This window comes from Tursiops truncatus, chromosome 9, assembly GCF_011762595.2.
Source record: "Tursiops truncatus isolate mTurTru1 chromosome 9, mTurTru1.mat.Y, whole genome shotgun sequence".
In the NCBI taxonomy this organism is placed as follows: domain Eukaryota; kingdom Metazoa; phylum Chordata; class Mammalia; order Artiodactyla; family Delphinidae; genus Tursiops; species Tursiops truncatus.
Genome location: NC_047042.1, coordinates 23,401,067 through 23,427,818, shown reverse-complemented (window position 1 = coordinate 23,427,818; position 26,752 = coordinate 23,401,067). Strand labels below are relative to the sequence as shown.

The 26,752-nt window shown below is 35.6% G+C and overlaps 1 protein-coding gene, 1 long non-coding RNA gene and 1 pseudogene across 2 annotated transcripts in view; 1 reads left to right on the top strand and 2 right to left on the bottom strand.

The window, feature by feature from the left end:
* LOC101325973 (platelet glycoprotein 4-like) overlaps positions 1–26,034 on the bottom strand; it is a 33,884-nt gene extending 7,850 nt beyond the window's left edge. The window contains exons 1-7 of the mRNA XM_019940509.3: positions 25,824–26,034; positions 19,659–19,819; positions 11,091–11,238; positions 10,464–10,643; positions 9,096–9,184; positions 7,130–7,176; positions 4,128–4,197 (exon numbers count right to left, since the gene is read on the bottom strand). Coding sequence (XP_019796068.1) covers positions 4,128–4,197; positions 7,130–7,176; positions 9,096–9,184; positions 10,464–10,643; positions 11,091–11,238; positions 19,659–19,819; positions 25,824–25,943 — 815 coding nt within the window. The 5' untranslated portion in view covers positions 25,944–26,034. The remainder of the gene's footprint in view (positions 1–4,127; positions 4,198–7,129; positions 7,177–9,095; positions 9,185–10,463; positions 10,644–11,090; positions 11,239–19,658; positions 19,820–25,823) is intronic.
* LOC141279520 (uncharacterized) overlaps positions 1–26,752 on the top strand; it is a 50,381-nt gene that overhangs the window by 7,892 nt on the left and 15,737 nt on the right. The gene's annotated exons all lie outside the window — the stretch shown is intronic.
* LOC109550777 (cdc42 effector protein 3-like) lies at positions 16,543–18,925 on the bottom strand (annotated as a pseudogene).

Here is a 26,752-nt window from a genome sequence, read left to right as displayed (position 1 = left end):
TTGTCTTTCTCTGTCTGACTTACTTCACTTACTATGATAATCAGTAGATTCATCTGTGTTGCTGTAAATGTCATTATTTCAGTTTTTTATGGCTGAGTAATATTCCATTGTGTATATATACCAGATCTTCTTTATCCATTCATCTGTTGATGGACATTTAGATTGCTTCCATATCTTGACTATTGTAAATAGTGCTGCTATGAACATTGGGGTGCATATATATTTTTTAATTAGAGTTTTTGTCTTTTCCAGATATATGTCCAGGAGTGAGATTGCTGGTAACCGTAGTTTTATATTTTAAGGACCCTCCATTCTGTTTTCCATAATTGCTGCACCAATTTACATTCTCACCAACAGTGTAGGAGGGTTCCCTTTTCTCCACACCCTCTCCAGCATTTATTATTTTTAGACGTTTTGACGATGGTCATTCTGGCGGGTGTGAGGTGATACCTCACTGCAGTTTTGATTTGCATTTCTCTAATAATTCGCAGTTTTGAGCATCTTTTCAAGTGGCTGTTCTCCATCTGTATGTCTTCTCTGGAGAAATGTCTATTTAGGTCTTTTGCCCATTTTTTGATTGGGTTGTTTGTTTGTTTGTTTTGACACTGAACTGTATGAGCTGTGTGTATATCTTGGAAATTAAGCCCTTTTGGGTCACATTGTTTGTGAATAATTTCTCCCAGTCTTTATGTTCTCTTTACAGTTTGTTTATGTTTTCCTTTGCTGTGTAGAAGCTTATAAGTTTGATTAGGTCCCATCTGTTTATTTTTGTTTTTATTTCTATTGTCCTGGGAGACTGACCTTAGAAACCACTGCTACGATTTATGTCAGAGAATGTTTTGCCTAGGTCCTCTTCTAGCAGTTTTATGGTGTTGTGTCTTATATTTAGGTCTTTTAGCCATTTTGTGTTTATTTTTGTGTATGTTGTGTGGGTGTGTACTAACTTCGTTGATTTACATGCACCTCTCCAGCTTTCTCAATACCACTTGCTGAAGAGACTCTTTACTCCGTTGTATATTCTTGTCTCCTTTGTTGAGGGTGAATTGTCCGTAGATATGTGGGCTTCTTTCTGGACTCTCTGTGCTGTTCCATTGATCCATATGTCTGTTTTTCTGCCAATACCACACTGTTTTGATTACTGTAGCTTTCTGAAGTCTGGAAGGGTTACGCCTCCAGCTTTGTTCTTTTTCCTCACAATCGCTTTGGCAATTCTGGGTCTTTTGTGTTTCCATATAAATTTGATGATTATTTGTTCTATTTCTGTGAAAAATGTCATGGGTAATTTGTTAGGGATCACATTAAGTCTGTAGACTGCTTTGGGTAGTGTGGCCATTTTTACAATACAATAAGTCCCCTACATGCAAACCTTCAAGTTGTGAACTTTCAAAGATGCGAACATGCGTTCATATGTCCAATCACATAAGTTAGTTCACCTGTCTGGCATACATTGTCACGTGTGTGCATCCTCCACAAGTGGTTGTGCTTTTGTGTACTTTACTGTACACTACTGTATAGAGTACAGTAGTGCAGTATCTGTATTTCAAACCCAGGATGTCCAAAAGTAAGAGTAAAAGTGGCGGTGGTATGTAGCTGGTGCTACTGTACTGTACTGTAAGATTGAAAATGTTTACTTTATTTTTTGTGTTTGTTTGTTTTTTATGTGTTATTTCTGTGAAAAGTATTATAAACCTATTACAGTACAGTCCTGTATAGCCAATTTTGTTAGTTGGGTACCTTGGCTAACTTTGTTGGACTTACAAACAAATTGGACTTACGAATATACTCTTGGAATGGAACTCGTTCGAATGTAGGGGACTTACTGCATTAATTCTTCCAAGCCAAGTGCATGAGATATAGTCATTTATTTGAATCATCTTCAGTTTCCTTTATCAATGTTTTATAGTTCTCAGTGTAGGTCTTTCACCTCCTAGGTCAGGTTTATTCCTAAGCATTTTTTGGATGTGATTTTGAAAGAAATTGGTTTTTTACTTTCTTGTTCTCATATTTCATTGTTAGTGTAAAGAAATGCAACAGATTTCTGTATGTTAATCTCGTATCCTGCTACCTTGCTTTTGTGTGGAGTCTTTAGGCTTTTTCTATATAGAGTATCATGTGATCTACATATAATGAGAGTTTTACCTCTTCCCTTCCAATTTGGATACCTTTGATTCTTTTTCTTGTCTGATTGCTGTGATGGGGACTTCCAATACTGTGTTGAATGTAAGTGGTGACAGTGGGCATGCTTGTCTTGTTCCAGAATTTAACAGGAAGGCTTTCAGCTTCTCATTTTTGAGTATTATGTTGGCTGTGGGTTTCTAATAAATAGCTTTTATTATGCTGAGATATGTTCCCTGTATATCCACTTTGGTGAGAATTTTTATCATGAATTGATGTTGAATTTTATCAAATGATATTTCTGTATCTATTGAGATAATCATATCTATTGTGACATTTTGTCTTTTCTTTTGCTGATGTGGTGTATCTCATTGATTGTTTGCGTATGTTGAACTATCCTTGTGGCTCCAGAATGAATCCAATTGATCATAGTGTATGATTCTTCTTATATATTGTTGGATTCAGTTTGCTAATATATTGTTGAGGATTTTTTCATCTATATTCATTAAAGATATTGGCCTGTAATTTCTTTCTTGGTAATGCCTTTGTCTGGTTTTGTTATCAGGATGGAGGTGACTTTATAGAATAACTTTGTGAGTGTTCCCTCCTCTTCAATGTTTGGAAGAGTTTGAGAAGGATCGGTATAAGTTTTTCTTTGTATGTTTAGCAGAATTCCCTAGTGAAGCCATTCAGTCCTAGACTTTTGTTTGCAGGGAGGTTTTTTGTTTGGTTGTTTGTTTTATTACCAATTCTATTTTACTTCTAGTGATCAGTCTGTTCAAATTATCTATTCCTTCTTGATTCAGTTTTGGTGGGCTGTATATTTCTAGAAACTTGTCCATTTCTTCTCAGTTGTCCAATTTGTTGGCATTTAATTGTTCACAGTGTTCTCTTATGATTTTTTGTGTTTCTGTGGTGTCAGTTGTTATTTCTCCTTGTACCTTTCTTATTTTGTTTATCTGAGTCCTCTCTTTTTTCTTCTTGGTGAGCTTGGGCAGAATTTTGTCACTTTTGTTTATCCATTCAAAACACCAGCTCTTGATTTTTTTTTTCTATTATTTTTTTAATATCTATTGTATTTATTTCCTCTCTGATCTTTATTATTTCCTTCCTTCTGTGCATTTTAGGCTTTCTTTCTTCTTCTTTTTCTAATCCTTTTAGGTGGTAAGTTAGTTTATTTGAGATTTCTCTTGTTTTCTGAGGAAGACCTATATTGCTGTAAACTTCCCTCTTATGACTGCGTTTGCTGTGTCCCATAGATTTTGTATGATTGTATTTTCATAGTTGTTTGTCTCAAGGTATTTTTAATTTCCTCTTTGATTTCATTGTTGACCCATTGTATTTTTAGTAGCATGTTGTTTAGTCTCCATGTAATCATTACTTTCTCATTTCTCTTTCTGTGGTTGATTTCTAGTTTCATGCCATTGTGGTCAGAAAAGATGCCTGAAATAATTTCTAACCTCTTAAATTTGTTGAGGCTTATTTTGTGTCCTAGTATGTGGTCTACCTTAGAGAATATTCCATGTACACTTGAAAACAATGTGTAGTCTGGTTATTTTGGGTGTAATGTTTTGACAATATCAATTAAGTCTAACTGTTCTATTGTGTCGTTTAGGATCTCTGTTGCCTTATTGATATTCTGTCGTCTGTCCATTGACGTCTGTGAGGACTCTGTGAGCACATTGAGAATGAGGTTGCTCAGGTGGAGCCACGCCTCACTGTTTTACTAGTTTAGTAAGAGAAAAGAAATGTTCTTGCTTAGGAATGAAGAAGGAGAAAATGATTTTCGTTATGCAAAGTATCCTTCTGCAACCTTCAATTTTTTAAAGACTTAATAAACATATTATGAATTCCATATTGTATTTATTCTTAATACGGCAAGAAAAACTTACCTAAATGTATTTTATTTTTCTCAAATAATATGATTATCAAGTATGATCTTCTATGCCTGTGTTTTTTCACTTGGAGAAAGAATTCTGATATATAGGAACATATCAGTTTCTTTGTCTTACCTGCAAATGTCAGAGGAAAAGAATTGCAATACCCGGGTCTTCTCAATGAAAGGTGGAAATGAGGCTCCATCTGTTTAAAAATCAAGCAAGTGGCAAGGGATTAGGTGAAATATGTGTCCTAGAAAAATCTAGAAATCTTAATTCCAGCATAGTTAAGAGAAATAGAATACAAACTGTATATATAACATTAAAATTCTCCAGTAGCCACATTTTAAAAATAAAATAAGTATCAGGTATATTTTATCTAACCCACCATATCCAAAATATCATTTTAACATGTAACCAATATAAAAACTAACAAATCTCAAGATCCAGTGTGTACTTACAGCCTATTTCAATTTTTACTAGCCACATTTCAAGTGCTTAATTGTGACACATGGCTAGTAGCTACTGTATTCAACAAGTCTATATACTATACACATTCACTGGTATCCATTCATATTAAATTTTCCTACTCCTTAAAAATAAATGAAAGTTTAAAAAAACAATGGCAAAACCACATGTTGTTAAAACTGTGATTGTGTTTGTTTTTGAAATCCCCACCCTATCTATAGAGCACTTTTCTTACCATGAGGTTCATTTAGAACTCCTGTTTGGTAAATGGTCTTCTTACTTTTAATAGTGATTCATTCATCTGCCCTAATGGCTGATTAATATTTTTTAAATCATTTATTGAAGTTCTCTCACTAAATAGAATTTCCTGAAAATGGTTGGAAAAATATACACATCAAACTAAAAAGGGCATTTGTTGAGTTTATTGAATCTCTGCTATGGCTATGATCCATGCACACACTGGATATAAGAAGAAATAGTTAGGTAATTCCTCCATTTGCTCCACAAATCAATATTACCAAAATGAGCCACTACTGAATGTGTTTGTTCAAAACAGTAAGACCCATCCTTCAGTTATGAATACCACACTCTTTTTCTTATAACTGCACTAACCTTGTGATCTTATTACATTTCACTTATACTCTTGTGATAAGTGAAATACAACAGATGATCACAGTGAATCAGCATTGAGAGAATGAGATATTAAAGATTAGCTTAAACTCCCCAAACAGGTCCCTGAATGGGCGTTGCCTACAACTGTCTTCCCAACACCTTAGCCGTAAAAGAAAAGAATACATTGAAAAGCTTTAAAAAATCATTTGAAATATCATCGAAGATTATGTATTAATGACACCAGCAATTACCATGGGTCATGATCATAAGATAGCTGATATTAGCAGGGCTCTTTTTTAAATGCATTCAAATGTAAATCAGTGTTTTCCTTTTCTGTCTCTTTAAGTTTGTTGAAGAAGATAGAGGAAGTACATCTAAATCATGGTTAAAACTCCTTGGAACCTTTTCCATTTCATTAGTCTCTTTTCCCTAGTGCCATAACCAAAAATCTCTCTCACAGGGATGCCATCAGAGTCCTCTGGCCTGTTCAGTCTACCTCTGTTCCTAGTTTGTTTTACATCTATTTTCTTCTTAGATACTTTTAACTTCATGCCTGATACTCATGTAGTTATGTTATTGTCATTAATAAATCCTCTACCTCATTTTTAAAACTTCTTTCTTCTCAGTTTTGGACAAAACTGTTTAATTTTTTTTTTCTTAAACCCATAAAGACTCCTTTACTATTTAGGAGAAGCACAATATATTTCTCTCTGTATCTAAGGATACAGTATGAAGTTTATCGTTATGAAATTACTAGAGTTAGTGGTATTGGGACACTTGACAATTTATTGGCAGAAATGAACTACTTAGAAAGGAATTTCTTCACCCAATTCCATGACTCAAAGCACTACAAAGCAAACTCAACTGTGGTTTTGCTGTTTTTTCTTCAAGAGAGTATTAAAAAATTAAATCAACATGCAAAACTCAGTAATACCTTTGGAAAAGTAAACATTCCCCATGTTTGCTTTTTATTCCCTACCTTTTACATAACTTTGTATTTAACAGTTTTCACTTTCATTATATTGCTTTCCTATGAAGTATTGCCTAAGTAGCTTTGTAAGCATTATGGTCTGCTTCTGCTTTTTAGCAGCTGAGAGCTCACCTCCTGGTATTCAATTCCCATTGCTTTTTACAATCTTAATTCTTAAACTCATAGGCATATATATACTTTGCTTTACTTCAAGAAGAATAGTAAGCTGGATCTAACCACGCTTAAATCTAAGTACATAGTACTTTCTTTCTTCCTAACTCTAATTCAGGATGTTCATTTTTGCATACATTTTTCATGGTTAGTACACATGTAAACTTGTTTTTGTTGCTGTTGTTGTTCTTTTCTCTCTCTTTCTGACCATCTTCTTCAAAATAGGTGGCTCTGCTTACAAGTTCACTGATTCTAACTCAGCCTGAAATCTTTGGAGGTATGTCTTACCTTTTGTAATTATCCTGATATTTTAATTCCTTTAATTTTAAATTATTATCTTTATAGTATTTACAAAAGATGTGAACAGTAACCACTACTCTAAGGTTTTCTAACCCTTTACTTCTGTGGTCAGGAAGGAGTTCGTTAAGTTTGTACAAAGCAAACGTTTCCCCAGAAATGCAGTAAAGGCTCATCCTCGATGGTTAATCTTGAGAAATTCCATCACATTAGACAGACATTTACTAAACCTACATAAGAACAGAGACTCTGAATTATGTTGCAGGGATACAAAGATAGGCAAACGCATACACTCAACACCCAGAACATTGTAGGTATGGAGGTGGATTTGTGGGAGAAAGGAGTTGGTTTCATTGTGATTATTACCACAAAACATATGCCCTTGGGCTTCCCTGGTGGCGCAGTGGTTGAGAGTCCACCTGCCGATGCAGGGGACACGGGTTCGTGCCCCGGTCCGGGAAGATCCCACATGCCACGGAGCGGCTGCTCCCGTGAGCCATGGCCGCTGAGCCTGCGCGTCCGGAGCCTGTGCTCCGCAACGGGAGAGGCCACAACAGTGAGAGGCCCGCGTGCCACACACAAAACAACAACAACAACAAAAAAAAACATATGCCCTTACCTGTACCATTAATCATGTCACAATAACTTGGCCAATAGGAGAGATGCCTTAGGAATAAAAAAAATAGAAAATGATATTCTTATTTCAAGGGCACCTTTCTCACATCACTTTGTCTATTATGATTCAGTACTTCTGCTAAAATAATAAATATTGATTAGACTAGATGTGACAGGCTAAGTTTAAGAAATGTTCTAAATCATTTGATCCATGTTTTGTTTGAAGTTTCCATTTTGTTGAGTTAAATGAAGTGCCTGAAACCATTAAGTGATCAGATTATAAAATAAAAACTGCCAAATGTTGTTAGAAACAACATGGAACAGAAACAGTTCTGCAGAAAAGAAAATTGAGAAACATTTATCAGACACTTAGATCTTTTAGGGGAAAGTTTTTTTTCCCAGTGGGATTATTTCATAGTATGTTGCATTCAAACTGAATAGGAGGAAGATACTAAATGGATAACTGATGTAGACTCAGTATGAGGGAGAAGAGGGGAGTGTGGAGGAGGAAAGAAAGAGAAGCAGATGTTGGATCAATCGAGATTGGAAACATAGATAATTTATACTTTTCCTTCTCTTTTAACTCTTGCAATAACTGGCATTTAAGTAGGACAGAGTTTATAAATTTATGCGCTGGCATCTACAAAAGATATATATATATAAAGACAACAGTAGTGATAGTTTCTCTGCACACTCAGCCACTTTTTGGTGATGGAAAATGGGTTTTTCACACTCCTAACATACCATCCAGTAAGATGTCAAGGCAAGCTATTGCTTCTTTTTTAAACAGAATAAGTGATTAATCATGCTCAGTCTTGCCATGATCAGTTAAATTAACCTTGTCATAATCTTAAACTCTCCTTAAAACCTATCTGTAATATTGAAATAGAGGAAATGCTCATTTTCCTCAATACAGAGATGTGATTCCCCTGAAGTGAGCATTTAGAAGTGTTTGTTTTCCTCCATTAGACTTTTCTATAAAAAATATGTGACTGTGGACTCTGTGGAAGAAAAAGGACTACACGAGTGAGCGTTTAACTGTTTTAAGCAATTTTTAGATAGGAACTCAGTGTGAGGCAAGAGTTACTTAAAATATTTCATCTCTTGATTTTGATTACTTTATTCTTTGTCAGGAAATCACTGATCTAAAACTCATTTTAACTTTAAGGAGGAAAGACTTTCTCCCTTGATATTTATTGGGGTTCTTCCTATTTTAGACATATGATGAATTTGGTATACTCCAGATAAACAGGTAGGAGCTAGGGAAAAATAGGAAATCATGGCTATGTGAACATATCTCATTTTACTACTATTTCACAGGAGGCGTGCTCTTTGTCTTCAAGTTTAATATGTCAATTTTAGAACTTGAAATACTCATTCCATTTTTTCATTGATAAAGGTTTAAAAAAGCTGAGTTATCAATATAGAAAATTATTTCAAGAAAATGTTGAAAGGGAAGGTCATGAAAGCATTGGCATGGATACATTGAGCTTCCACCTTATGGCACATTTAGTCACGTTACTGGAATGAGCAATTTTTATATTCCATGCTCAGTAAAAAAAAAAAAAAAAAACACCCAGTAATATATACTTTTCAACCTGCTAGACACGGAGTTGATTTTCTTCCTTTTCATTTGTGGTTATGTAATTGTACGGGTGCTTGATAGTGCCTGTTATGCAGCAGAGATGGAAGTAATCCCTTTAGATTTCTTTATGTAAGAGACCCTGTGCATAAATGTCAACCCTCAAGTGGGGCTGATACTCAGCACCTATGCATTAGTGTGACTAGTCATCACAACTAAAGGGTTAACATCTGGCAGAGCAGGAGTTTCTAGGGCTGAGATACAGGCAGGTCTGTTCCATAGGTTGGTGCCTGTGCATTACCAGTTGTTAAATAAGTTTCTTACCTGCCTTAGAGTATCCTAGTGACACACACACACATACACATACACACTTTGCCTGGATACTTACTTTTTGCCTTTATATGTGTCAATTATGGCAACTTTGCTTATGTCATCTTTTCCATTGAAAACTTTATAAACTCCATCTGCAGTATTGTACTGAAAAGATGCATACAAGAAAAAATTACTTGTAGAACAAGCCATATTTTCCAAGTTATAAAATATGTAATTAACTCACTTTTGCATTTCTCAAACACTGTTTATAATTATTTTATGTAATTTGAAATATATATGCAGTAAAGTTTTAAAATTATTGGTCTTTAACATTTTAAAAAGACAGAATATGAAAGGTACCTAGAAATAAGTGCTAGATGCTGAGCAAAGGAAGAAAACAAATATAAGAAGCTGATGTGATCCAACTCTATCACTCTTTGCCGTAATTAAGCCAGAAAGGCCATTTTGATCACTCCTCCTATTATATTGAGGTGATGGGATAGTGAACAAAACCTATGAGAACTGTGACAGATTTCTAGAAGTTTTCTCAACGTTATTATTTCTAATAAGTGGTTACTAAAGATTAGGTACACAGAATTAAAAACAGAATTAGCCAACGAAAGAATTCAGTGTATTTAGTTAAATACTAGTAACTGAATTTTTTATCCCTTAATGCCTTCTTAATTGATATATAACCTTGCAATCCTAAAAAACCATCTACAGTAAAATAACAACAGTGAACTGGAGAATATAACTAATGTCACATACAGTGCCAAGTGAAATCATGGTCAAAATTTCAATTCACTAGTCAGATTATCCTATTTATAACTTGAAACATTAAGGTATAACTAAGTACATCACCAAGTTCACATTTTTCTTAATCTCCAAACTGCCATTTCATAACTTTTGTAGATTATAGAAATTCTTTTCAACTAATTCTATGAAAACATGACATTGCTGATGTATCAGTCTCATTGTGTGCAATTTTGGCTAAGTTTTAAATATTCAGTACAACAAATTTGTAGGATGTCTAGAGAAGGAAGAATGACATGACGAATATATTTAACATAAATAAATAAAAATGTGGCATTAAACTTGATTTTTTTAGACAGGAAATCAAAAACAGTGCTCAAAGCCTTGCCAGCTTACAATCTAATTTTAGACAGTTGTATATTTATCAAAGAGTGGAAATTTGATTAAATGTTCAGTTTCTTAATTTTAAATTAAATTGTTAAAAAAAATTTAATTGTTAAATTCAGATAAGTAAATTTTCCCAACCAGGAAAGCTAAACCCATGTGAGATGGAGACTTAAAAAACTTAGAATATGTATTCCCAGATCAGAAATAGGGTTAACACACTAAATGATAAAATTATGAATTAACAATGCCATTATATTTATCCAATTAAAGTTTAACAATATTGACGTTCATATTTGGTACTCACAGGGTAAAACACACCAACTGTAGTAGGAACCGGGTATGGAATCAAGCTCAAGAATGGATCCTTATAGCCCCATAATAGTTCTTTCAAAGTTCTCTTTTGAAACATAGAAGAGTTTGATTTTTTGATAAAGATATTGACTATTATTTGAACAAATGCGCTTGGATAGAGATGGGGCACAGCCTACAAAAAAAAACCCCACTGTTTAAGACACCAATAGCTATATCAGATTTTTAAGAAGAAATGGACAAATAGTACAATTAAGTTTAATAAAACAACTTTCAACTGTTTCTTTAAAATTACTGCCAAATCTTTCCAGGACTAAAAGTGTAATTTTCTTCATCTCTGAATGATTACTTTTCTCTGTCTCAGTGTGAGCCACAGGAAGAAGATTTCAAAGTTAAATCCTCCTTTTTTAAAATGATACACTTTAAGTGGTCTTCTCAATTCAGTTGATTATTCTATGATCTTGTCATCTTTCCAAATGACCGTAATTCAAGATAATGCCAAATGAACCCATTTTCATAAAAATGACAAAAATAATATTTAATGATAGCTCTAATCATGAGATTAATTACAGAGGATTCTAGAGTATTTCAAAACCAGTAATTTCGCTGTTTGTCTACTCACTGCTACAGCCAGATTGAGAACAGTGAAAGTGTCATTCTCGGTTCCAACTGATAGTGAGGGTTCAAAGATGGCACCGTTGGGCTGTAGGAAAGAGACTGTGTGGGTCTCGGAGTCATGGGTTATATTTTCCTTGGCTAGATAACGAACTCTGAAAAAAAAAGTAAATAAAATTCAAAATAATTGTTGCAAGTGAACATTAAGTCTCAAATGCCGTTCATTCATGCAACAAATAATTTTTGAGTGCACAATGTCAGAAATTAGGCTAAACAGGTAGGTTAAAATGATATATAAGCAAATGCTGAGTTTCTAGCAAATCAGAGAAGGTGGGGAGGGGTGGGTGGGGAGGTGTCTTAGAGGTGCAGAGCAGGGGAGAAGGAGTACGCGTTATTATAGGAGTTTACACAGAGTCTGTGGGAAAACACAGAACAGGTACAAACCCAGGCTTGGGATGGTTATGGGGGGATAATGGACAAGATACAAGTGGTCTGAATGACAAGGAGAAGTTTAGTTAGGTAAAATAGGGTAGAAAGTAGCATGTAGAACATTAAGGAGTAAGAACATGGTATAATTTTAGATATGCAAATTTTTTTTTTAAATATCTGTATCGGAGTATAATTGCTTTACAATGGTGTCTTAGTTTCTGCTTTATAAGTCAGAAAGAAAAACAAATACCATATGCTAACACATGTATCTGCAAACATTTTACTATGGTTGGTTTACAGAGTTAGAGTAAGGAGAGTGGTGGAAATAAAGCCACTAAAATAAACAAGATCTCAAACACAAAAGGGTTGTGTCCTGTACTCAGATATTTAACTTTTTATCCCGAGGGTCAGGAGGAGACAGCAGAGAGGTTTAAGGAAGGGAACAGTAAAAGCATGTCTTCTTACATAAGAAAGACTGTTCAAAGTGCACAGCCTTGCCAGCACTGTTTTTTTCATAATTTCCAGTATTTTAATGAGAAGGATAACTAATGGAATATAATTTCCACTTAAGAGATCAATTCCCCTCCATCTCTGCCTCATATATTGTATACTTATTAGCTCTAAGCTCCTGGCTCTAAAATCTCTAGGCAAAGTACCAACTACTTTTTAGGAATGTGGTGAAAGGTCGTATTATGGAAAAAAAAATCTTTTGCCAGTACAAGATATTTACTGAGATGAAATAAGGTAGACGTTGCATTATCATATATTTGAATGTCTATTATTTGAGGCTACAGTAGTTATCTATTATTATTTAACTAAGATAAAGACTGAAAAAAACATGGGACTGAAATGCATAAAACATAACAAACCAAAAACGCCACACATTTCAATCAGGTACAATACCTGTAGGGTTGGTATTATGAGTGTTTTTTTTATTCCCACAGTGCCTGCTACTTGGTAAGTTCTCAACAAAAAATTTTGAATGAATAAATTAATTAATACCTCACATTAATATCTCAAAAGAGAATTCAAAAAAGATATAAATATGTTTTACTTTTAATATAATTTCTTCAAAGCTTTATTATTTACTTTTCTCTGAGTATTGTAGACATACAAAGAATATAAAAATCTGAAACAGCAGCCAGGACAGTCTATTAATAGTCAATTACTATTTCCTCTTAGATAATTGTATTTTAAACTTATATTACATATTATTAACATTTAAAATTAAAATGCTCTAATTTTCAGGAACATTTATGTGTATATAATAATTGAGATAACAGCAAAATAATTGTGACCCAATTCTAGTTTACTTAGTTGTACTTACAATACTATACCAGTAGATGGCACTCACCAAGAGAAAAAAAATCCTTTAAACTGAGGCCTGTGTGTACAATGTACTTATAAAAAGAGAACATAATCACTGAATTTTTGGTTTAAAATTTAGAGTATAAGGAATTTCCTGGCGGTCCAGTGGTTAGGACCCCACGCTTCCATTGCCGGGGGCATGGGTTCTATCCGTGGTTGCAGAACTAAGATCCTGCATGCCGTGCAGGGTGCAGCCAAAAGAAAAAAAAAGAAGAATATATACAGGTTTTAGAAAGGTGGTTTTTTTTAAAATTTTTATTGGGGCATAGTTGACTTACAGTGTTGTGTTAGTTTCAGGTGTACAACAAAGTGAATTAGTTATACATATATCCAATCTTTTTTATTTCTTTTTCCGTATAGGCCATTACAGAGTATTGGGTAGAGTTCCCTGTGCTATACAGTAGGTCCTTATTAGTTATCTGTTTTATATATAGTAGTGTGTATATGTCAATCCCAATTTATCCCTTCCCCCCTCCCCTTATCCCCTGGTAACCATAAGTTTGTTTTCTATATCTGTGACTCTATTTCTGTTTTGTAGATAAGTTCATTTGTACCCTTTTTACAGATTCCACATATAAGTGATATCATATGATATTTGTGTTTCTGTGTCTGACTTACTTCACTCAGTATGACAATCTCTAGGTCCATCCATGTTTCTGCAAATGGCACTATTTCATTCTTTTTTATGGGTGAGTAATATTCAATTGTATATCTGTACCATATCTTCTTTATCCATTCCTCTGTTGATGGGCATTTAGGTTGCTTCCATGTCCAAGCTATTGTAAATAGTGCTGCAGTGAACACTGGGGTGCATGTATCTTTTTGAATTATGGTTTTCTCCAGATATATGCCCAGGAGTGGGATTGCTGGATCATATGGTAGCTCTGTTTTTAGTTTTTTAAGGAACCTCCGTACTGTTCTCCATAGTGGCTGCACCAATTTACATTCCCACCAACAGTGTAGGAGGGTTCCCTTTTCTCCACACCCTCTCTAACATTTATTGTCTGTAGATTTTTTGATGGTGGCCAATCTGACAGGTGTGAGGCAATACCTCATTGTAGTTTTGATTTGCATTTCTCTAATTATTAGTGATGTTGAGTGTCTTTTCGTGTATGTTTTAGCCATCTGTATGTCTTCCTTGGAGAAATGTCTATTTATATCTTCTGCCCATTTTTTGATTGGGCTGTTGGTGGTTTTTTTTTTTTAACTGAGCTGCATGAGCTGTTTATATATTTGGAGATTAATCCCTGTTGTTTGCTTCATTTGCAAATATTTTTTTCCCATTCTGAAGGTTGTCTTTTCATTTTGTTTATGGTTTCCTTTGTTGTGCAAAAAGTTTTTAAGTTTAATTAGGTCCCATTTGTTTATTTTTGTTTTTATTTTCACTATTCTAGGAGGTGGATCAAAAAAGATATTGCTGCAATTTATGTCAAAGAGTGTTCTGCCTGTTTTCCTCTAAGAGTTTTATAGTTTCTGGCCTTATATTTAGGTCTTTAATCCATTTTGAGTTTATTTTTTTGTATGGTGTTAGGGAGTGTTCTAATTTCATTTGCTTACATGTAGCTGTCCAGTTTTCCCAACACCACTTATTGAAGAGACTGTCTTTTCTCCATTGTATATCCTTGCCTCCTTTGTCGTAGATTAGGTGACCATAGGTGAGTGGGTTTATCTATGGACATTCTATCCTGTTCCATTGATCTATATTTCTATTTTGGTGCCAGTACCATACAGTTTTGATTACTGTAACTTTGTAGTATAGTCTGAAGTCAGGGAGCCTAATTCCTCCAGCTCCATTTTTCTTTCTCAAGATTGCTTTGGCTATTCAAGGTCTTTAGTGTTTCCATACAAATTGTAAAATTTGTATTAATAAGGTCAAAGGGAGGAATCTGCCTCAGGTTTTGCTTTCTGTGTACTCCTGCCAAAGCAAAGTAATTAAAAAAAAAGACTTATGTTGGATCTGAGAATATTCAGAAGGAGTTACTGGGTCTTCATAGAGATGTAGGTTGGAATAATAATTAAGATGTCTATCCAGGTAATTTCATGCTTTGACCCATGTCACACCTTGTCAAAGTTTCATCAAGCTCACATTAGCAGCCATTCTGTTTAAGGAGGGACATCCTCCTCCACTTCCAATTTCAGTTGAGTTCAGGGTGTAATTGATGGGGAGGCAGGTTCAACTCAACACATGGAAGACTCTCAAATTATTAACTTTTTCTGAAAGGTGACCAGTCGTTTTCCCATCATTTAAGGCATCCAAGCAGACACTAAGGACTCTGTTTTGTCAACATCATGAGAAAAGATGACTCACAGTTGATCATAAATTCCTTTAACATTGTTATATAAATAGGAGTTTATTGTTTACATACTTTAGCTGCAAATCTAACTTCTCTTCTCCAATCCTCCCCATATTGCTTCTCCAAGTAAATCAATTATATCTAACCCACCCCCTTTCATCCCTTAGAGAGATAGGTTAAAGCCTCTAAAAATAAAATTTATATTAACTGTCACCTATCAGAGCAGGACTAGCACAGGATTCAATATTATGTTTATGTTTTCTGATACTCCAGTTAATATCTTTAAAAGTAAAAACATAACCCCTTCCAAACAAATAAAAAATTAAACAAAAAACTTGATCAGCTCTCAAATTCTAACAAATATTCTCACACATACTGAGCTCTCTTAGAGTATATTTATTTATTGACTGATTAATTTAACATTTACTCTATTGTGTTGTATAAAGTACCTATGTAATGCAAGCATATACTGTCCTAAAATATTTCCAAATAACATGTGGTGTAGCCCACAGTCTCTGCAGAAGCACTGTGAGTAACCTGTGCCTTTACACTTTACAATCCATTTATGGCTGCTGTGAAAAGTGTGATAACAGACGAAGAAAAAAAAATAAAGCTAAATATGAAGACACCTTTCCAAACATGCACAGCTTACAATGGAACGCCAATGGAAAAAGTCAAATGAGCACATTTGATGTAGTATCTCTAAAATGTAGACTCTTCAGTAAAAAGCCAAAGGCACATAAAAATATATTTTAACTTTAAAATAACTTACTGTAATACTTTGCTTGTGTCTTACCAACATGTTGCTGACAGTCAAAATTTCAGGATATAAATATAATATATAGGGATATATAAGAGCTACAAGCAAATCTCCAAAACCCATCAAGTTGTTCAAATGTGGAAACAGAGAAAAATTTTAACAGTGGAGAATTTGCTATGGTGAACCCAAACAATATAATATAGAAAGGAGTCTAGAAAAAAGGATTAGGTGTTAAACAAATTTTGACTTCCCCTTGCTCAGAAAATGCCAAAGTACTGTAAAGGTCCTTAATGTGACTGGCACAGCCCTTCATAGCTAGATAGTGCCAATCCTGGCCAAGCCAGATTTCTGACCTGTCTGGAAGCAAAAAAATGTGAGCCGTACATCAGCAATGCCCGCCAAAAATGGGTTCTGACTCTCTTCCTCTCTTTGTCAGGACAGTTGTTTGTTTTTTTAACTGTTTTTGCAAATTTTGTTGGAACGTTATTCTAGAAAACCCATCATGTAATGGCAAATATAGTCAGTGAATCTTTCTCTTTGACTGTGGTTAGTTTTGTTTTGATTTTTGAAACCTTTTACCCCAAAGGAAAAGAGCCAGAGGTGTACTGTTACTTATTTTTATCCATGACCTTCAGCACTGCATCCAGAAATGAAGGCCCAAGATCGAGCTGCAGGAAGAGGAGGGAACCCAGTGAGATCAGAGAGGGACTCCTCTGGTTTTTAGTCTTTTCCTTGACGAGCTCACACCAGGCGGGATGGTCAAACATTATTCTTGGCTGCCCAGTAGAGGTACAGTTTGGAGAGGCTGGCAGAGTGGCAGGACTGGGATGGGGACCCACCAGAGCCCCCATGAAACGCCCCCCTGATAGACCATACTGTTCTCTTCCATGACCCACTCACAGCTAAGCCAGGGCAGCTTTCCCGGACCAAAGGACTCCTGTTTGGAATTGAATGTCATCGTTGACAATAAGGGCAACATGAGTGCTTGTGATCCTCCAAGAGTCGGGAGGGAGATGGTGTTTTTGAGCACCAGGGTGAGCGTTTTTGTGAACATGGAGTCGGTGGTGCTGCGGACCCTGAAGAACTCCATACACCCAGGGAGCTGGCCCATGCGTGCTTTCTCCTGGTTTCCAGGTAGAAGATCAGAGTTCCCCTGAAGAAAGGAAATGTCTCTGAAGACATTGAGCTGGCCATCCTTGACCACGTGAATGGTCCGGCAGAAGTCTCCAAGGGGAGGACTGATCATATCGGGAGACAAGATGCCCCTCTGTTTGAATTTCTTTCCTTTCTTATTATTGGCAGCTTTCAGGTAAATTAGGATCTTGGCTGCCCTTCTGGAGTTGGAGAATGTCGATTTCGCAAAAACGGCCACTTTCTTTCCGGATGTTATTTTTCCCCAGTATCCTTTTTGATAGGAACTGTCACATCATTTTTCTCCAGCAGCCTCAGAAGTGGCTGTGAAAGGAGCCAGAGGTGTAGGAGACCTTCTTGGACTTACAGCCGACTGGGGCTTTCTGGAGAGCCGGCTACATCCTCCAGTCCCTGGCACAGCGTGGAGAAACCAGTGGTGCCAAGGATCCCAGCTGCTGCGGGATCCACACAGGTGGATGTGCGGGACCCACACTTCCCGAGGGCACACTCAGCCCCTGCCCATCACGCACAAATCCAGCCAGGTCAGCCAGCACCTGCTCACAGCATTATCTGTGCAGAGGCTGTGTGAAGGCTCCCAGGGCTGGGATCTCCGGGCTCGCCCCCCGCTGCTTGGACCCCGCAGCTGCGCTCCCTGCCCTCTCAGGCCAGGATAGGAATATTTAAACAACCGTGCTTAGATTCTTATTTGGTCATGTGGGAATTCTAGATTTTCATAGGTACACATCATAGCTACAACTTTTTTTTGGACCAAGATAATACTCACATAGGCTTTTGATAATAACATAAGAACTATAGACCATGAAAAAATAAAAATATTTTCCAAGGTGAGGGTTATTTTTGCTTTTGTAACAGTGAAAACCAAGCCGTCTTTGACAGAGTTGTGAATAGTCACAGATGTGCCTGGAGACAGGAGACGGGATAATTACTAGGACAGAATAGGCACCCAGGCGCTCGGCATGCGTGCATACGCTCACAGGTATGCTCCTGTGTTGCGGCAGCAGGCATCACCCTCCCAACTACTGTTATTTCATTATATTTGAGTGTGAGTTGTCAATCTAGAAATATATTAATGAATGGAGAGGAAAGAAATTATATAATTATAGACCATCTGAAACAGATAAGAAAGTAAAACTATGAGTTCGAAGAAATCATTACAAATATGAAATTTTGTGATAATACTTGATCATGGCATATAACTAGTTGTAATTATTCTTGAGGAAAAATCACACATTTTTATAACAAATCATACAGCAGGACTTAATTCTGTTCCCATATGGGCACCATAAGTGTATTTCTAATCCTTGGTTAAGTTTAGTGTCTTTAGCACCTCAGTCTCTCTTTTTCTTACTTTAATAGTTAGAAAAGACACATAGTCTATAACTTAGATAGGAGAAAATGGACACAAAAATCTAAGAGTTACCAGTCCCTAGGTATGTGTGAACTTGGTAAATCATTTCATATCCCCTGGAATGAGTTTTCAAAATTTACAAAATGAAAGGTTCTGGCTAATTATTTCCCCCTAGTGCTAATGTCTAAGATTCTATTCAAGAATGTGTTAAGCTGTTAAGGAATGTAGATAAAGGTATAGCTTATTCAGTCTAAGTACTGGAGAAAATATAAGAATGAAACTACTGGATGAATAAAAACACCCTTAAGACCTGGAAAATAGTTTGAATAGAAATCCTTAGCAGCCTTGTAATTACATAAAATCAGTTTAATGTTGTTCTCAAATTTGAGTGTGTATTGCAATCCCCCAGAGTACTTGTAAAACTCATTACTGGGGTCTAAACCAAGAGTCTCTGATTCATTTGGTCTAAGGTGGGGCCTGAGAATTTGCATTTCTACTTAGTTCCCAGGAGATGCTGATGTGGCTGGTTCAGGAGCCACCCTTGGAGAACCACTCATATAACCTACGCTTTCAATTTTAGGATTTTAAAGTGCTCTGGTTTTAAAACTTTGATAGATGGTTTTTTATTTAGCATGTATATTTTAGACTTGTTTTTTAAATTCTATTTATTACTATTATTTTTTAATATTTATTTTATATTGGAGCATAGCTGATTAACAATGTGTTAGTTTCAGGTATACAGCAAAGCGATTGATATATATATATATATATATATATTTATATACGCACACACATATCTATTCTTTTTCAAATTCTTTTCCCATTTAGGTTATTACATAGTATTGAGCAGAGTTCCCTGTGCTGTACAGTAGGTCCTTGTTTATTTTAAATATAGCAGTGTGGATAGATTGGGAGTTCGGGATTGACATGTACACACTGCTAGAGTTGTTGAGAATATATGCTACAAGTGTAAAGCACCTGTAACTTCTTAAATGTAGAGCAGTTAATTGATGCTGGTAAATTCATAATAAAGTCTGTATTTCTTATAATCATTAAATCCTTAGATTAGGGTTTTATATAGGCAGAAACAGAATATTTCAATGTATGTTAATGGCAAGAAAATAATAAGTACATTTCAATACAATGGCAGTTGTCAGGTGGAAGCTTTTTCAGAAACACATATGATCAAGGAAAGAATGCCACTTTTTATGGGGACTCGCTCACCTGTACGTGTAAGGACCTCTTTGCTTAACTTTAATTTTGCTGCTGTTCACTGCCACCTCCTCTGGATTCTGTACATCAAAGATCCAAACCTGTCTGTAAACTTCTGTGCCTGTTTTAACCCAACTTTTAAAAGCAATTGTACCTTCTTCAAGGACAGCTTCCTATGAAAAAGAAAACAAGTTTGGGTTATTTACTTGTAGTCAATATGGGCACTTGTGGGAGCTGAAAACCTTTAGTTAGTCACCGAAAGCAATAAGCTCAAGTACGTTGCTCATGAGAACCTTTGCAGCCTGCCACACGCTTGGAACAGAAATATTTTCAACACGTTACGATAGCAATCTCTTTTAGTTAACCTTTTACAAAGAGAATCAGTGTGTAATATTGTAGACATGTCTGTCGATTGTAAGGCCAGCCACTGGCAAGCTTTGGAGTGACCCTTTGGCAATATTGCGACAGTTCGTAACACAATTTATTAAGCAAATTTTATTAAACTTTTTCCAAAAAATTCTTATCAGGTCAAACATTAACCTCTCCTCTGCCTTCACTGAGTTAGACTGAGGAGGCAAAACAGAAAAACTGAGAGAAAAATGTAGTGGTATTGGAAGCTTTTTCATTTTCTTCAAATCTTGGACAGTTCCAGGGAAGATTATCACTTAACATTTGTCAGACTAAGAAAAACACAAATTTCGCTTCTCCCCTTCCAAACCCTGCTCAATGAGGCTTTCCTAACTCTCAGTACATCTGCAGAAATCTATTAGTACGTGTTTCCAAAAATTACAACAGTCTGATTCGTTACTATTAGGTTACTACATTTTAGATAAAAGAATGAAAAAAGGACATGTCCTATTATTCTTTTGTGAAATCCATTAAAAATCTTTGATGCTCCTTGTAGTAAAGACAGATACAGAAAAAATACCAATGACAGAATCAGAAAGCCCAACATTAGAAATTGGCTCCTGTGCTTTAGGAGCTGGGACTGAGTAGAAAGTCACCAGATTCCTTGGGTCAATTTCAGTATCTGTAAAACGAGGGAATTATAGATGGTCTCGTGGTTTCCTTCCAAGACTTTCACTCTCTGAGCAGCAAGCCTCTGAAGCTCTAGTAGCTAGCGCAGACAAAGGTGACTTTGTAGCAGGCAGTGTTTCCAAGTAAGCACCTTGCGAGGAATGCCCAGGTGTAAAACTCCAACTTACCTTAGTGCTAGAGGAAGAGGGAGAAAAGTATTCCACACAAAATGAGCCTAACAAGACCCATGAATACAGGGACAGTCTGACCTGTTTGTTTCCTTCACCTGCTTTCATAGAATGATGGATCAGGAAAGGACATTGGACATTAGTACATTTTCTAGGAGAGCGTGCTGAGGCTCTGAGAAACCAGGTGTCTGGCCCAAGGGTAACCGAGGCAAATACCTAGAAATAGAATCATGACGAGGATCCTAGTCTCTGACCCTTAGGCTGGTCCTCTTTTACACCGTGTTTTTACTATTTTTTGTTCCTGTCACCTCTGCACTTAGTTGGTAGAAGTCAAGTTAAGTTTCATATCTTCAGGAAACTTTACTTATTACTTAGTGGAGAAATAAGGGAATTCCTTAGAGAAGAACAGGGCATCCGGTATTAATGCCTTTACAAAACCCTGTGCTGTTGCCATCCTTTTACACTGGGTACATTGGAGCTGCTAAAGTGATGTTAGATCTTACTTTTTTACAACCAATTATCCTTAAAAAATGCTTTAGTGCTCCTAAAAATCTTATTTCCATAGTAAGCTGAAAATTAAGACAATATTGCACATAGATAAAGTATTACGGCTGTTGCTCTAAATGTAAAGGTGTTTATGAGGGTGTTGAAGCTGAAATTATACTGAAGTTGAAATCTGTGTTAATTTACCCATTTCAAGAAAACACACGAACCTACACATTATTATCTCACACTAGTGATAAAAGAATCTTAAGGACTAATATAATATCAATTGTTTACCATGTACCTCTCAAGGCACATATTTTATTTCAGTTCTTAATGAAAGGAACTCTATAAGTACTTAAAGAATTGAAAAGGGACTGTGACAGAATGTACTTGGCAGGACAGAAAACTTCCTCATTCTAATGGTTATGCATTTAATATCAAAAGGCATTGTAAGCATATCATGTCTTTTTTCTAAAAGCCATGAATCACTTTGCCTTATTTGTTCATCTGGAGATATTTTTTCAACTGGGAAAGCTGAAACGCAAAGAGTTGAAATGAATGCATTGAATTATCAGCTATTAAAGTTAGGGTCATCTAATTCCATCCATTTTTTAGGGGTAGAATTAGGTCCTACAGAAAACAGATGTCTGATTCAATACTGTATGACAGTTTAGTAGTAGATAATGGAGAATCAGGTCTTTTACTACAATTTTGTGTGGTTTGCGTAACACCACGATTTGTTCACAAAGAAAAAAATACTGAAACAGTCAGAATAGGAATGCATTTCTTCTGATCCTAACACTACTATATGTACTAGAAAATTGTATAGACCTCATTGACTACTAAGATTATTTTATCATCAGTTCCTCTAATTTTAAAGGGAGCAAAAGTTTTTATGTCCTTTGTGAATTTAAGAGGCCTTGATTTTAAATTGACTTTGGACTATCTGTCTATTTTGCAAATCTTTTGCTAAATTTGAAGTACAAAGGTGTTAATTATGTGTATAGAAAAAGTAATATAATTTAAGCTCCTCGCACTTGGCTGATTCAGCCCTAGTAATGACTGGATTCCAGCCTGATGACTCTCACATGGCTTGGTCTCCAGCTGGGTTGAAAGACATTTACCTTGAAACTTCTACATTTGCTACATTTTGTTTACCTTGAAACTTCTATTTTGCTACATTTGCTAATTTGAAAGCAGACGTTGGGAAGAGTAATAGTTTTTATCTAGTCACATGGTCATTTGATTATTGCTGTTACAGGAAAACAGTACTCATCCACATGACTGGCAACTTCAGTATAACTATTAAAATGTCCTTGATATCTTCCTATGCATGAAGTATGTAGAGCACATATGTCAAAAATATATTGTCCCATTTCTCAAGGCTCTTATAGTGTACAGGAGACAGTATCATGTGTAGCATATTTTAATCTATGAGTTGATTTCCTTACCCTACTTCCAGCCTGACCAAGTCCATTGGCTTCTTTACTCAAAGCCTAGAGTGAAGTGGTTAACAATGAAACAAGATGCTATGAGTTTGATCCCCAGTTTGGTCATGTGCTAACCATTTAAACTTGGGCAGGTTATTTAATTTTTTTGTACCTCAGTTTCCTTATCTGTAAAATGGGGTAATAATAATATTAAGTTGAACTCTACGAAATTAGTATTTTTCAAAGTCAAAATAAGTAGAACATGGTGTAATTAAATATTTATCCTCATGGGTTGTTATAGGATTTATTAAATGTGAGCATTTAGAACAGTGTTAGCACATAGCAGGCATTCAATAAACGTTGGCTACTGTTATACAAATCCTATCCACCCCTTAGAAGGAGAACTCTCATCTCACTTGCTTCCCATCTTGCTTTAACTACTTTGCTCTTAGCATTACTGTCTAAACCAGTTATGTGGCAATAACATGTAAAATCCTGTAGCACTTCCTTTTCTGCTATTTAATTATTTATATATTTATTCTCCATCCAGTGAAATCAAAACTTCCTTAAAAAGCAGAAACATACTGAAAATAGTTTTCATCTTCTCCACTCACTACCAAAATCTGTTCTATTTGGGACCAATTACAAGCAGTTTCCACGTCCAAAAATTTTTCTAATGTGTGTGTGCGTTATGCACATGCATGTGTGTACAGGCTGAGAGAAAGAAATCTTTAATTTGCTTCTTGGTGTTCTGCAGTTAATATCATAGGGAAATTAAATTAAAATTTATTTTAAATTACCTATGTTATACAGTATTCACTAAGCATTTATCAAGTGATATGAAGAATGTCAAGGTGACAAATTATCCTTTGTAAATAGTGGCAAAACTTTGTCCTTTTTCTGAAGTCCTTTGGTAGTTTCTACTCTCCACATACATGGCAGCTCATGCCATTGACTTTTAGTCTGTCTAGCAAGATTGCATAAACCTGCTGGCCCAGACAAATCTACCAGGAATCATAGTCTAAATTACTGGTAAAAAAAAAAAAAAAATAGTTTTCAGCTATAACGCATAAAAATCATGAAGTCCTTAAAAAACATCCCTGGGGCTTCCCTGGTGGGGCGCAGTGGTTGGGAGTCCGCCTGCCGATGCAGGGGATGCGGGTTCGTGGCCCGGTCCGGGAGGATCCCACATGCCACGGAGCAGCTGGGCCCGTGAGCCGTGGCCGCTGGGCCTGCGCGTCCGGAGCCTGTGCTCCGCGGCGGGAGAGGCCACAGCGGTGAGAGGCCCGTGTCCCGCAAAAAGAAAAAAAAAATCCCTTGGAAATAAACAGTAAAGAAATATGAATATATATATATATATATATATATATATATATATATATATATATATATATATATGAAGTAAACTGTATGGACTATTTTAGGCCATTTCAAATGCTGGAGTCTGGGGACCATCTTTTAGAATTGAAAGGTATCGTAGAGTACCAAATCTATACTTTAAAAATTAGATAACATCATGAGATGATTTTCTCATCTGTTAAAATTAAGCACTTTAATTCTTCTTTTTTTTTTTAAATAGTGTTTGTATGCAGGTAATAACGTTCCCAATTTGGTAGTAGTCCATTAAATGAAGCAAGTAATCTGCAATGATTTCAATGGTAAACAAAAACTGACCAGTACTAAAACTTGTATATATTTGTGAAATAACAGCATTAGCTTAAGTGCTCTTGAGGTAGGGGTAAGACACTTGGCTCACTGGGTTTACACATAATTCAGAGATGTGACTCCTACCGTTGGCCAGTTTCTCTGTCTTTTTGTCTCTACATTCAGACTCTCTAGAAAGTGAACCTATTGCTTAGTTTTATCTGTAATCTCTATAGTAATGATCAAATCTCTCTGAGCACTGACCTTTGAAATACATCTGATGTTCATATCAAATCACTTCTAAAACCTCTGTTTTTTATTCTTCTAAGGAATACATCTCCTTCAATAACTCAACTGGTTATCTTACAGTTTGCAACTTTCACTCCTCTCCCTATTTAGTCCTTTTATTCCATTGTATCCCATCACCCATCAGTTATATGTACTCCACCACACTAGACCAGAGTGCCTTTTATTATGTGCAGACTGTGCAATAATCTTATTAAAAGGGAGTCTTAAACGACACGAAAAAAAAGCTGGAAAAAGAAAACACGTGGAGGCTATATAACGTACTTCTAAACAGCCAATGGATCTCTGAAGAAATCAAAGAGGAAATCAAAAATTACCTAGAGACAAATGAAAATGAAAACATGATGATCCAAAACCTATGGGATGCAGCAAAAGTAGTTCTAACACGATAATTTATAGCTATACAAGTTTACCTCAGGAAACAAGAAAAATCTCAGTTAAACAACCTAACCTCACACCTAAAGGAACTAGAGAAAGAAGAACAAAAAGAAATCCAAAGTTAGTAGAAGGAAAGAGATCATAAAGATAAGAGTAGAAATAAATGAAATAGATACAAAAAATAAACATCAACAAAACTAAAAACTAGTTCTTGGAAAAGATAAATAAAATTGATAAACCTTTAGCCAGACTCATCAGAAAAAAAAGAGAAATGGCCCAAACCAATAAAATCAGAAATGAAAAAGAAGTTACAACCAACACCACAGAAATGCAAAAAATCATGAGACTGCTGTGAACAACTGTGTGCCAATAAATTTAAAGAATATTTCTTTCAATAAAAAATGGTATATATTTATGCAAAAAAAGCATATCAACATACTCTTGGACATAATTAAAAGCAATTATTTCTTTTAATATGCATACCTAATATAGTTTTTTATCAAAATTTGGATATTTAGACTTAAGATGACAGTGCATTCATATAGAATACACATCATGCTTTGACCATTTCTCTATCATGTAGAGTTTCAATTGTTCATTATCACCTTTGTCTCGAAGACACAGAATTGCCAGTTACAATGAAATATAAAACAGGCACCCTAAGCCAAAAAGGGATGGAAGATAGAATGAATCAGGATGACAAGAAACAGTCTTGATAATACTTGTACCTTTTTAACTGTCTTCTCAATAAGTATGTCTCCAACTGGCATTAGAATACCTCCAAACACAGCCATGAGTGCACCAGTGACAGCACCAGCGATGAGCCCACAGTTTCGATCGCAGCCCATTTTTCTTGTTCTGGGAAAAAACTAAGGTTCAGCGCCTGCTTCTTTCAAACTCCCAGGTCTGATGAACGTGGTTTCCAGGAGGTCTGGTTCTATCATTGGAAGGAGATCATAAAGCAGAAACTTAAATACCAGTAGAAAAAGATCAAAGTAAACATGCAACTGAAACAGATCATTTTGCCAGTTATAAATAAACAGATGCTTTTTTTTAATATACAAACTTTCTAGGTTTTGTCCTTTCTTAATTTGAACTACCTACCAGTGGTAGAAGTAATACATATTGTCACATAGAGCATTTCTTTAAATTTCTCCTCTTAAATTTTCTTTCTATGGATGATTAACACACTGAAATATTAACTAAGGAGAATATGCTTACTGTACTCTCACACCCTGCCTACCTTCCATCAGCTTGGGACACTTACGGGCATCTTTATCCTCTATCTGACTTCTCCACTCAAACACAACCATCTGTCTGCACCCTACCTGGAGTTCTGCAAACTGAATGTGGGTGGACTGATGTCTTTTCCATCCAAATCCTAAGCAAGTACAGTGACAGATGTTTTCTTTACTATTCCTTTTTCACAAATAGAAAGATAGGGATTTTATAGGAAATGATCTGATGAGTCTGTGAAGAAATCATTTTTTCTAATCATTTATAAGCTATCTGTTAAAACAGAAAAGCATGGGTAAGTTGGGAAAATAATACTAGAATAGTCTCTAATATCATCAAAATTATAAGCACCATTAAAAGAAAATTCCACTGTCAGGAATATTGAGTTCATGCCTGAATTCTTTCTTATGCACAGTGTTGA